Source organism: Cyprinodon variegatus, unplaced genomic scaffold, assembly GCF_000732505.1.
Source record: "Cyprinodon variegatus isolate N-32 unplaced genomic scaffold, C_variegatus-1.0 Scaffold5, whole genome shotgun sequence".
NCBI lineage: Eukaryota > Metazoa > Chordata > Actinopteri > Cyprinodontiformes > Cyprinodontidae > Cyprinodon > Cyprinodon variegatus.
This window is the reverse complement of record NW_015150458.1, coordinates 1,521,868-1,534,881: the sequence shown is the minus strand read 5'-3', so window position 1 is coordinate 1,534,881 and position 13,014 is coordinate 1,521,868. Positions and strand designations below refer to the sequence as shown.

General features: G+C 38.8%; 1 protein-coding gene across 3 annotated transcripts in view; it reads left to right on the top strand.

The window, feature by feature from the left end:
* Positions 1 to 6,333, top strand: part of LOC107084465 (liprin-beta-2-like) — a 16,425-nt gene extending 10,092 nt beyond the window's left edge. For all 3 annotated transcript variants that reach the window (XM_015374356.1, XM_015374359.1, XM_015374365.1), the window contains 8 exons: positions 2,134 to 2,259; positions 2,348 to 2,498; positions 2,610 to 2,721; positions 2,952 to 3,040; positions 3,145 to 3,267; positions 3,830 to 3,955; positions 5,068 to 5,256; positions 5,362 to 6,333. In XM_015374356.1, coding sequence (XP_015229842.1) covers positions 2,134 to 2,259; positions 2,348 to 2,498; positions 2,610 to 2,721; positions 2,952 to 3,040; positions 3,145 to 3,267; positions 3,830 to 3,955; positions 5,068 to 5,256; positions 5,362 to 5,586 — 1,141 coding nt within the window. In that variant the 3' untranslated portion in view covers positions 5,587 to 6,333. The remainder of the gene's footprint in view (positions 1 to 2,133; positions 2,260 to 2,347; positions 2,499 to 2,609; positions 2,722 to 2,951; positions 3,041 to 3,144; positions 3,268 to 3,829; positions 3,956 to 5,067; positions 5,257 to 5,361) is intronic.
* Positions 6,334 to 13,014: the final 6,681 nt, after the last annotated feature.

The following is a 13,014-nucleotide window of genomic DNA, read 5'->3' as shown; positions in this document are numbered from 1 at the left end:
AACCCCCCCCCCTTTACCGTCAGAATCATAGACAGGTTTCAGAAATTACAGGCTAACGATGGGACCAAACGACCCATTCATCGGTTACCATTGCATGTTTCCAAGCAATACAAGGCTTTGTCTATATAAGACTCAAACTCACTGTGGATCCAGACATTTGAATTCAGAAAGCTTCCTGGAGAGGTGGCGAAAAGTCTTCAAATCTTGGAAGCAAAGTCCAGTGGATATTTTTTGAATTTTTACGGATTTACTCTTTATAAATAAGCATGGATTAAAAAAAAAAATATAGAAAAGCACTGTATAGTAACAGAACAAAAAAAAAATCCCTGTCTGTTGCTCTGCTTTCCTGCTGCTTTCCACCATCTATCCCTGACAGCAGGAGCTCTGAAACATACAGTATATTATTACTTACCATACTAACTAAAAGATCAGAATTGAGCGTTAAGGCCTGCAGTGTGAATGTAGCCACACAATAAACATATTTACACTCATGCCTCCCCCCACCACATCACAACAAGCACATACTTTTCTCATCAATTTTGTGGACCTTTCCATTGACTTCCATTAATTTCTAAAGCTTAACCGTGTCTTGCCCTAGTCCTAACCATTATGGGTTCATATCTAACCCCAAGCCCAACCTAAACTCAATCCTGTTAAAGATAGGCTCTATTTATGCACCCTGATGCTCTATCTCTTCAGGTCTTTTCCCTGAAAAGAGATAATTCGGGACAAACTCTTAAAATAACACTTCATAACTTATATATATATATATTTTAAATAACCAGAAGATATGACAACAGAAATTGCTTAGAGTTTACAGAATGACTGCTCATTGCTGCTCACCTCCGGGGTCACTTCAGTTTAACAGTTAAAAAGGCATTTTATACATCTCCAGTCTGCCACATCTTCATATTTTTTATTATACACGTTAGCAGATTAGTAGACATCCATGCCTCCAGCCTTATCAAAATATTACGCTTCGTTTTTACCTGAAGGACAGCGCTCTCATTCCATTTCCAAATCTGTGCCACGTACAGAATGAAGATTATAACTGTATATCCAGACAGAGATACTGTCTTAATTAGATTAACTATTGTGGAAAATATCAATTCTGACAGTTCTGGATCCAGGCATAGGGCCCAACAAAGAGCAGCTAGTCACAACAACATGCCATTTTTCCAGAAAATAGCCCTAACAATATTACCGAAAAACAAGAAGACACACACACGATTGTATTTCTATCCATATTGAGACTCTACATTGACTTAAATTCATTTTAGTTACTGCATTTAAACCTAACCCTGACATTTACCATAACCCTAACCATTATCAGCATATTCCTAACCATAACCTTAACCTAAACTTGATTAACACCATACCTCTAAACGGACTCTCTAAGTTAAAAATGGGGTCAGCACATTAGGACCCTTCGGTCTCCATGGACTTCCATTCATGTTGCATTCCTTTCTAACCAAGACCATTACCCTAACCATTACAGAAACATACCTAACCTTCATCCTAACCTAAACTCAATTCATAGCTTAGTCTTAAACCCAACACCCATCCCAAGAAGATAACCTTTCCTCATGGGGACCAGTCATTGGTCCCCACAAGTATAAATCCGAATAATGTGGCATATTCCTGGGAAATTGTCCCTACAAGGTGACAAAATATGGTGACTAACACTCAAACTGAGACAATTACCAAGTGTCACTATTTCAGTGGGAACTTTCCACTGACTTTATTTATTTGCATGTGATTTCTACAGCCCAACCATGACCTTTATTCTAAACCTAACCATTAGTGTTACAGACATAACCCTAACCAAAACACAATTCACATCCTAGTCCTAACTAAAACAGTAATCTCCCCCAAGGCAACCTGGCGGAGGTCCCCTCAAGGATGATAGATCCCCAAAAGATTTTGATAGAAAGTGGCCCCCACCATGTAGGAAAAACAAATGCGTACATACACACCGAGCACACAAAGAGACCAACATAATGATATTGAAAGGCTGAAGAAAAGCTAATAAAAAGGCTGAGTTCAGAGAAATGGCACATTGAGTTTTAGTTTGCTTTGAGAATCAAATCTGCAATTGGTTTAGTCTGCAACGTTGTGCTTTTATTAACACAGGCTACGTAGAACCCAGTCTGGGGGCTTCCAGCCAGCAGATCAAGAAGCCAGCCAGTTTAGAAGAGGAGGCTTGCGTGCAACAGCAGGGCCGAGACTGACCAGAACCTCTGAATCTAACCCCACATGGTAAAGCAAGTTGTGTTTCTACATTTTCCTATTTTCAGTATATGATGAATAATGTTATATGTCTCTTGATACAATTTGTTGCTGTCAGTGATCTGAATATTCCATTCAGTCAATGGACCAAGGAGCAAGTGTGTAGTTGGCTTGAGGACTATGGACTTGGCCAATACATCAATCTCACCAGACAGTGGGTTGAAAATGGGCAGACACTTTTGTCAGCCACACCTCAAGATTTTGAGAAGGTTAGAGAACTTTAAGCCAAGCAGAAAATGTAGACATTTATCCATTCAAATAGTATATAATTTATCGGAGCCCATCTTTTATTTTATGTTGACCTTTCCTTTTGATTTCAGGAAATGGGTATGAAGCATCCCCTTCACAGGAAAAAGCTGCAACTTGGTTTAAGGGCTTTTACTTCCAAAGTTACAGAGAAATCCTCAGAGTTGGACCACATCTGGGTTACCCGTAAGAGTTTATATGCAACAAATTCTTCTCAAACCTTTCTAACTTTTGTCAGATATAAACTCACAAAGTACTGTTTAAAACACAATGTGGTAGGTAAACCCATTGCATGATAACAAGCAATTTAACATTTGTCAAAACAAAGAGATAAAAGTTTGCACAGTATTTGCAATAAGGACGTTTTATAATGTATTTGAGTGAGCACAGTTATGATGCTATTTTTTTCTACATAGGATGGCTGGATGATATTGGCTTGCCTCAGTATAAGGATCTATTTTATGAGGCTAGAGTCGATGGACGGATGATTCAGTATCTAACTGTGGTAAGATCTAATTGAATGTTTTTGAATTTTGAATTTTTGAATTCACCTAAAAATCATTAAGTTGTTTAAGTTATTTTTTTATTTATTTACTTTTGTCATCACAGAATGATCTCTTGACATTAAAGGTCACCAGCCAGCTTCATCATCTCAGCATTAAATGTGCTATTCATGTTCTTCATGTCAATAAGTTCAACCCAAATTGTCTTCGGCGCAGACCTGGGGAAGAGGTTTGTTAACAAAAAAATTATCAAGTTAAATAAAAAAGCACTTGGACAGTGCAGACCCTTACATATTGTGACTACCACCTTAGGTTTATCCCGTTATTGACAGAATATAAAAAAAAAATCCTGGATCATCACCAAAATCTTTTAATTTGTCTCCAGTCACGATATTCACCCTCTGAATATTTCAGCAAAGTCCATAACTTTTTTATTTTTTAGAAAACAGACAAACAGAATGACAAGCCAATGCAAATAAAGACATAATATTCTTGGTAGAGGTAAAAATAACATTATACTGAATAGTCAGAGTACATCCTTGCCTTATAGATATTTAAATGCAAGAATATTCCTAAAAGGCCTCTGGATACTGGAATGTTGTAATCTAACAAAAAATCCACAAGATGGCAGCAGAGGGGACATGTATTTAAATGCAGCATTGGTTTTGCTTTTAAAAATTTGCTCTTATCATCAATGAGGTATTATACATTAATTTGTTAAGAGTTAAGCAGATATTTGTGTAATTTTGGTAGTATATGATTTTAAATATTTGTTTTACTTTTATTCACAGAAACACCCCTCTCCTTCAGAAGTAGTACAGTGGTCAAACCACTGTGTAATGGAATGGCTAAGAGCAGTTGATCTTGCTGAGTATGCACCTAATCTACGGGGGAGTGGTGTACATGGTGGACTTATTGTAAGTACAGTGAAAAAACAAACAAAGCAAATGGAGAGTCCCACCGCCCCCCACCTATTTGCCTTATTTTCAGTTTGGTGGTATTATATTGAATAGGATATTGTAACTGCTAATTTGCATGTCTAAAAACAGTTACAAAAATTACATTTGGAAAAAAACAGTTTATTATGTGACTATAAGGGGGTTTAGATAATAAAAAATTATTAGCTGGAAACCCACCTCATGAGGGCATAGTCATATTCTATTATACTTTGGTGAGAGATGTGATCAACCACTTCAGTCAATCCTGGGGGTCAGTGGAGGGTAAGGATAACAATAAATAGGCTAAAATAGAAATTATGTTGCATCAAATGGGGCTAATCCTATTTAATTACCCACTTTTCAATCCTAAATTTATTCGGAATCATATGACAGTAGTGCAGAGCAGTGATACTCATACCCCTGGTGGTCTGCCAGTGCATTGCAGACATCAAAAATATTGTATATGCAGAGAACAGCCTTGGATCAGCTGTTTTTTTACACTAAGCTATTAGAGCTAATCAAAGCTGCTCTGGTGAAAACAAAATAAAACTAATTAAGTCAGTGTGACTAAAATTTTTGTTCAGCATTTTGCTCCCAATTCATCAAGTTTAAATGCGATTATAAGGGAGTTACTCAGAGGGCACATTTATAATATTTTATTTTGATTCCTTACTAACTTCCAGGAAACATATTTATTTTGTTTTTTTTTAGTTGAGATAGAAAGAATAAAATGTCTAAGAATTAAATGCTTGAATTAAAAGATTAAGTAGAATCGTTTTTATTTTATTATGAGTTATTGTACGTTCCACTTTTGGACAATCATAAATAGTTATGACTGAGGTGGGTACTCAGGGTAAGACAAAAACGCCCAAAGGGGTACACAAGAGAAAAAAGGTTGGGAAGCACTGATCTAGAGAGACAAAAAAAACAGGGCTTCAGAGAAGAACATTTCCCATTTGCAATCATTTTTATAGGTTGTGGCTTTAGAAAATGAAAAACATAAATAATAAAAAAAAATATACATATTTTCTATTTTCTGTGTTAGGTCGAAATATATATATATTTTTTTTGCCCCCTTTTTTTGTCCATAGATCCTGGAGCCTCGGTTTAGCTCTGAGACTTTGGCCCTGCTTTTAAATATTCCTCCACAAAAGACTTTGCTTCGACGTCATCTTGCCACTGCTTTTGCTGCCTTGGTTGGGCCTCAAGCCATGCAGGAGAAACGGGACTATGGCAATGCCACAGGCCATGTACCACTTACTACCACTGCTAAAGTAAAAGTAAGATGCCCATTTAAATAAATCATTTGGTCACTGTTGTTAGAAGAAACAAATCTTGATATCATAATGGGTGAGTATTGTGTTTAACCATTTGTGTTCTTTCAGCCTAAGAAGCTGGGCTTCACTCAATTCAGTCATCTCAGAAAGAGGAAATCGGATGAATCTGCAGACTACATATGCCCAATAGACACGGAGGCACTAAAAATGAATGGAGTTTCTCGCTTGCTTTCTCCATCCCACAGAGGCTTCAGCTCAACTTTGGACAGACGAGTTGAAAAGTGGCAATCAGCAGGTCTAAAAGCTCAAACAACAGATCCAGTTGATACCTGAATAAACACACATAATTCTGGATCTTTCAAACATATGCTGACTTAAACTTTCAAGAAAAAATTATTTGGCTTTTCACCAGGACCTATTTATCTTGGGATCTGCTGGATGGGCTGAAAATGAGATTTTGAATACAAGTAACAACTGTTTTATTTTTCACAGCTTTATTTTTTATTATTTTTTCAGATGTAATTTCAAAGCTATCAATATTTAAGTGGTAATAATACATTATGCCAAAAGTATTTGTTTGCCTACTTTTTACATACACAATCAATTTTATGACTCTATTTTTATTTTATGGGGTCCAATGTGTTGATGGACCTCCATTCCGAGTAACAGAAACTGTTACTATTCTGTAAACATCTTCTGCAAGGGTGGGTGTTTAGAGTGGAGAAAATAGTTAGAAGAAGACCAGAATTGCAGCATCCTCTTTTCTTGATCCCAGTGCTTTGTAGGGTAGGCCACGACATATTGGAGGCAGTCAAATTTTACATCACCAACCTTGATACAAAACGCAAAAGATCTAAATTCAATAAGTTATTGGTTTGATCCAATGCATTTATTTATGTATTCTGGCTTTTTTGTGAATAGTATAGAAAAGGCTGCTCAGTGCATTCCTAAAGAATATTGATTCCGAAGCTTACCCCATTGCTTTAGAAATATTTTATTGGCCATTTTGTACTTTCTTTATGTCAGAATATTTTGATGTATATCAGGATTGTCTGTACGGCATAATAAATGGCATTAGGTTCCTCAAGACAGTCCTTTCTTTATGTCTGTCGGTGTGTGTGTGTTTGTGTGTATGCGGCGGGGGGGAGCTCTGGATTTTGAATTCTTTTCGAGTTTTCTACCCCTGGTATTGCGTTTGGACTTAGAAAAAGAAAAAAAAAAGTATTGGACGGCTTCATGGCCCCGAGTGAGTTCATTTTTTAACTCCCTTCAGCTATTAGTCTCTTTATCATCTTATTTTGAAATTCACTGGGATTTTTCTGAAAAAAAAAAAAAAAAAAAACACGAAGCAGCACCTAGAGGCTAACTTTCCAAACAGAAAAGGGATGGTTGGTACATAGAATCATTTTGTGGTTAAAGTGTAAACATATAGTGTAAGGTGAATTCTAAATATATTCCTGGGAGCTTAGACATGCAAAATAACTTCCTTTTTAACAGCAGAGATGTTTTCTGCAACTATTTAATGTGACAGCTCGTCTTGCTTGTTTGAACGAAGCAGCTTTTTGGCTTTTGTTAGACATGGCCACACAGAGATCACCCTCAAATCTGAGGAGTCGTGATCTGTACTTTTGTTTCATGTATGTCTGTGCAGATATGTGGGTGCAAATGGACACAATGCATCAGTTGAAGTTTTCTAAAGTGCTGGGTACTCTGTTGCTACTAACAACCAGAACTTTTTCAGCACGCATGCGCACACCTAAGAGTCTGTAATGTATGATCAGAGGAGAGGTCGAGCAGGGCTTCTTGCATCTCTGATGACATGTGATGCGAGATGATGGTGAAAGGCTGCCCTATCCAATGATACTTTTCCAGCATGTCATAATTTGGGGAATACTTATTGAAACTTTTAAGCAATTTCCTGAGGTGGCAATACTTTTTTCATAGTTTGTATGTTTATGTCATTACTCCCCATAAAGACTTCAAGCTACATTTCACCACTTTCCCCATCAAGTTGGACAGCCCACAACTCCAGCGTCCTTCTAAATGCTGTGAACTTAGTGGACAGATTCGTTGTTTAGTTACCGACAGCAACTGGCTTTGTGATAAAATGCCTGAGACAACCGCTCACCTCCCTTCTTATGTCTGGTCAGAAGTTACATTAATTTTGCACATATATATTTTTCTAAATGATTAGGCAATCCACAGAAATCATCTCGTGACATCAATTGGGGTCTATACCCTAAGGTTGAGAATGTCTGTTTTAGATAATCAAATAATGCTATTTGTAGATAGATCTGTAAATCTGTCGGTGTTGGCATGTAGCTGCGGTATGGAACAGAAAAAAGTTTCTTAGAATTACTCTGTGGGAAAAAAAGATCATAGTATATCATATTGTTTTGAGGTAAAAACAAAATAAAAGCTTAAAATATTAGCTGAAAGTATGCTTCTCAGCACCTTTTTTTTATTATTTACAGCATAATTTGTTTTTGTTAGTATGTATAATTTCACATTCAATTTACATACTTTTTTTTGTTAATGAATCATCTTTGTAACAAAACTTAATGTTCCCAGTAATTTAGTTTGTTACAGTACTTGTCAACATTTGATTAACATGCTGGCAGATCTCTACTAGTCTAAACTGACTAAAAGTGGCAGTGCTTGGTCAAAAGCTCACTTAATAATAAGTAGTTTATCCATTCTGAGTCCTGTAAGTGAAAAAGTGTACTTTAAATAACATTTTTAAAATCAGTTGAAGATTGTGTAAAATAGTGGGTTGTGTGAAACAGGTGTTGCAGAGAAATAAAGGCTACAAAAATGGCTTTACTTTTAAAATACAAATGCATTGTCTGCAAATCTTAAGCATAACAATAACGGCAATTGGTATTATTGCTAATCTGGTTCTAACAAAACAACAAAACTCTTTTAGCTTTAGATACTATCTAAAGCTATATATACTGATAAACTTTTAAAAGAAATTTGAGAGATATAGGAGCAATAGTTGGCATATTTTACTATTTTAATAAAATTTGTTTCTCAAGTATAGAAGTAAAATTTTATTATGCACAATAAAATAAAAATTGTTAAATGAGAAGGATAATCATAATATAACATTTCTATCAATCCTTTTAAACCAGCAGGTGTCAGTGTTGCCTTGGAAGTCTTACAGAAATGGCACCAATTATGAGCTTATATCTTTAGTTTCAGTTTCAACATTTATGATTTAGCAGAGAAGAAATATGATCAATTTTACTTTGGTGTAACAATTTCATCACCCAATTTGCTCTGTAGTCTTGAAAAGTCAAACATTTTTCAAAACTCAGCCTGAAACTCATTTTTCAGTGCGTGAATTGCAGAGTATGAGAATTTCAAGTTTCTTTTTCACTCTAATTGTAAAATAAGTGAATATTTGGTTTGTTAGACTTGTTAGACTTTTTAAGACAAAAAAAATAAATAAAAATAAACTCAAGTCAAACCTTTATGACTTAACCTTTTTTTTTTTTACTTCTTTGCGTAGAGAGGTTGGCTTTGTTTATAATAGAGTATCTTGGGCTAATTTCAGTAATGTGATTTAGCCTGCACCCGCTGACAGTTTAATAGCTCTTATTTGTGTCACTCTCTCTCATAATGCCCCTGCTATAAATTGTTATGTGCAGTGAAGTAAGATTTGACTGACATCTTACCTTGCAATATGGCATCTATTGTTTTAATTAAGTGAAAGTGTTAGTGAAATTTATTGGTTTTGAAGTTACTTGTTAACAACTCCAAGACAAAAACAGTGAAATGGAATCATTATGGTTTACATTACATACATAATTTGTCAACCATTGCAAATGATTAAACATTATCTCACAGTCATTGTCAATTCATGTGCTACTCCGCTGTATCACATGGTTTTGATCTTTTTTTTTCTTATTATTCTTCATTCAGCTTTTTCCCTTCAGTTTTTTGTTTTTAATACCATTTTGTTCATTCTAATAAGAGGCCAGTTTGGGGTTATTTCACTAACAAGTCTATGTATTTTTTTACTTTTCCCTTTTCTGCCTGATCAATGGACCCTTTCAGATGATTAGTGGACTTAATCATATTTTTATCTGATGTCTCTGGGCATTCCTTTCAGTAAAATACCACCAGCTGGCCAGTTAAGGTAACATATTTTATATTAAGTCAATACTTGTGCCGGATACTCTCTACCAAGCCACTGAAGCTGAATCTGTCTCAGCCACACCAGTTTGTTCTGACAGGCCTGCCACAATGATGACTACATCATCCAGATGCGGCACAGTGCCTCTGAGCCAGTGCTGACATCTTGTCTAAAGGAGCAGCCAGTTGTCTACACCAGTTTCCTTCTGACCCATCAAACCTCAGAGCCTCATCTCATTTCTTACAACCAGGAAACATCACCCATGCTGGTTGCTCATTTTCCCTTTCTCCAAGATGAGTTCACTCAACGTGACAGACTTGAGTCGTTTTTTAATTTTTTGCAATATTTTGCAGCTTAAAATTGATAAATTACCAAAAGACATTTTGAACTCACTGCAATAAACTTTATGAGAGCGTTGGTCTTGAAAAACATGTCAGAAACAGAAGAAAATTATATTAAAGAACAAAGTACATAATAACTAAATTTGATCCTTTTATGGTCACTTAAAGATGATCCAGTTAAAAAGGATTAAACTTCAAAAATATTAGTTCAACACCCACAACAGTTATTACCTGATACTAATATTGGATTACTAAAGAGAGACAGCAGGCGCAAATTGTGGCAGAGAGCCTGCCACTGATTTCTATGACCTGCCCCAACACCGGAGCGGGTGCCAGACAGCCCTGCTGTCTATTTTGGCTATTTTGAATGACAGCCACGCTGCAGCAGATCGTTGCCAATAAATGACTTTTGAGGGTACAGTTACATTTCCCAGAGTACTTAATATGGACAACAGAGAACAAATTGAAACCCTTCAGGCCATGTAAAATTGGAAGGGAGATTACGATGAGAACTCTCCAGCCAAACTTTTATCTTTGGTTTTTAGAAATGACTACAACAAGCTCTGCTCTGTCATTATTAATCTGCAAAATCTCAAGGTTTTTGCAAGATTTGGGGAACAATTACTACTCTTTGTGGCAGGTGTCAGGGTTAGTTTTGGTAGGGGACCCAAATGCAGAGGCAGACAGGCTGAGGAGATTTCTGGGTGTTTTAATGGGGCAACAGTAAACAAAGGCAGGGATCCAAAAATGCAACTAATAATAAAAAGGCAAACCAGAACAGAGGAGACATCTGGGAAAAACCAAACACGAGGAGCCAGGAGGAGACGAGGAACATAGACCACAGCATGGGAAGACAGCAAAGACAAGGAACCAACAAAGAGTGAGAGCAGAGGGAGAGCATATATAGGAGACAGAGACAAAGGGAGGGCTAACGAGCAGACAAGGAACAGGTGTGAGAGGAGACAACGAGGGAGCCAAGGGGAAGGGAACATACACACACAAGAGGGCAAAAGAGGACAACAGAAAAACTTGAGAACTAATATAAATCTAGAAATACAACAAAACTGGAATTAGGCTAATAAATCTAGAAAACAAGGAGCAAAGAAAAGAACAGCAGAACCACGACCATGACAGCAGGATTGTCAATTATCAAGTTATGGCAGCCAATGTATCTGCTCACACTTTTTGTTTCTACCATGGCATCTTCTGGCATCCTTTGGTGTCTTCTTGGCCAGAGAATTCTACAGATTACCAGCATGTTTTTAAGTGATTTTCTTTTTCTGCAACAACCCAGCTAAGCTCTAAGCTGCAGTGAGTCTTTGCCATGATTTCAGCATGCCATATAACCTACATACCATGTATTAGGACATATATTTAATATATGAAGTATACAATCACTCATATTGCTTTCAGTAAAAAAAAAAAAAAACATTTTCAGGGTATCCTCTCTACACCTATTGATTGCTTGAGTCTTGGCACTGACACAAAAGAATTCAAAAGACATAGTTTGAGTGTAAGGTTATTGTACTTTTGGATACACCTACCCCTGATCTGAATCCAAATAGAAATTCGTATGTAAACTTAAAAAAAAAAAAGAAGTAAATATATTTTATATTAAAAGTAGTGACTTGACTAGGTCAAACTGGATTTGTTATTGTCCTATTGGAGCAATTCCATCAGCCAGTTTTCTTTTGAAAAGCTGGAATCAGGCACAACCTTAACACATTCAGAAACTTTTGAAGAAGTATATATTTACAAGATTCACAGAACCACAATGATGTTTTAGGAACTAGACTATTTGCTGTAAATGACAGAAGCATGAATTGAANGACTAGGTCAAACTGGATTTGTTATTGTCCTATTGGAGCAATTCCATCAGCCAGTTTTCTTTTGAAAAGCTGGAATCAGGCACAACCTTAATTCACTCTATGTATTGAGGAACGGTTTATGTTTACAAGATTCACAGAACCACAATGATGTTTTAGAAACTAGACTATTTGCTGTAAATGACAGAAGCATGAATTGAATTCCGTTTTCCCGTAGAAAATTGTAAAGGCTAATGTCCTAAAATGTCCAGAAACAGAAAACAACCCACCCAGGGTGGGCGGAGGGGGAACCAGGGAGGCAGGCACGAAAACAGAACAGAGTCCGAAAACCAAAACAACCCACCCAGGGTGGGCGAGGGCAACGAAAAGTCTCTGGAGGCCGGCCATGGGGCCGGAGGCGAGGCAGAGTCTCTGGAGGCTGGCCGCGGGGCCGGAGCTAAGGCAGAGGCTCTGGAGGCCGGCCGCGGGGCCAGTGGCGAGGCAGACGTTCTGGAGGCCGGCCGCGGGGCCAGAGGCGAGGCAGATGCTCTGGAGGCCCGCCGTGGGGCCAGAGGCGAGGCAGACGCTCTGGAGGCCGGCGTCTCCAATGCTGCAGGAACCTTGGAGGAGGACGCCGCCTCCGCTTCAGCAGGATGCACTGAGGAGGACGCCGCCTCCACTTCAGCAGGATGCACCGAGGAGGACGCCGCCTCCGCTTCAGCAGGAAGCACCGAGGAGGACGCCGCCTCCGCTTCTGTTGCTCTGCAACAGGCTCAGAGGGAGCCGTCGACTGCGGCTCAAGAGCAGGCTCAGAGGCAGCCGTCGACTGCGGCTCTGGATCAAGAACAGAGACCGCCGACTGCGGCTCTGGGTCAGGAACAGAGGAGACCGCCGACTGCGGCTTCGAATCAGGAACAGAGGGAACCACCGACTGTGTTTCCGAATCTGGAACAGAGGAGCCCGCCGACTGCGGCTCTGAATCAGGAACAGAGGGAACCACCGACTGTGGTTCCGAATCAGGAACAGAGGAGCCCGCTGACTGCGGCTCCGAATCAGGAACAAAGGAGACCACCGATTGCGGCACCGAATCTGGAACAGAGGAGCCCGCCGACTGCGGATCCGAATCAGGAACAGAGGAGACCACCGATTGCGGCACCGAATCTGGAACAGAGGAGCCCGCCGACTGCGGATCCGAATCAGGAACAGAGGAGCCCGCCGATTGCGGCTCCGAATCTGGAACAGACTCAGATGGAGCCACTGCGGCTCAGGAACAGGAGCAGGCTCAGACGGGGCTGCCCACTGCGGCACAGGAACCACGATGGAGGGGGCCTTGGAGGCTTGGAGCGCCCGCTGAGGGGCCTTGGAGGCTTGCAGCGCCCGCTGAGTGGCTCTTGGAGCTGATGGCGGTGGCAGGAACAGAAAAAAATCATCTCTCTCCCCATAAAAAAAAGCTCCAAAGGTCAGACTCCTGTAT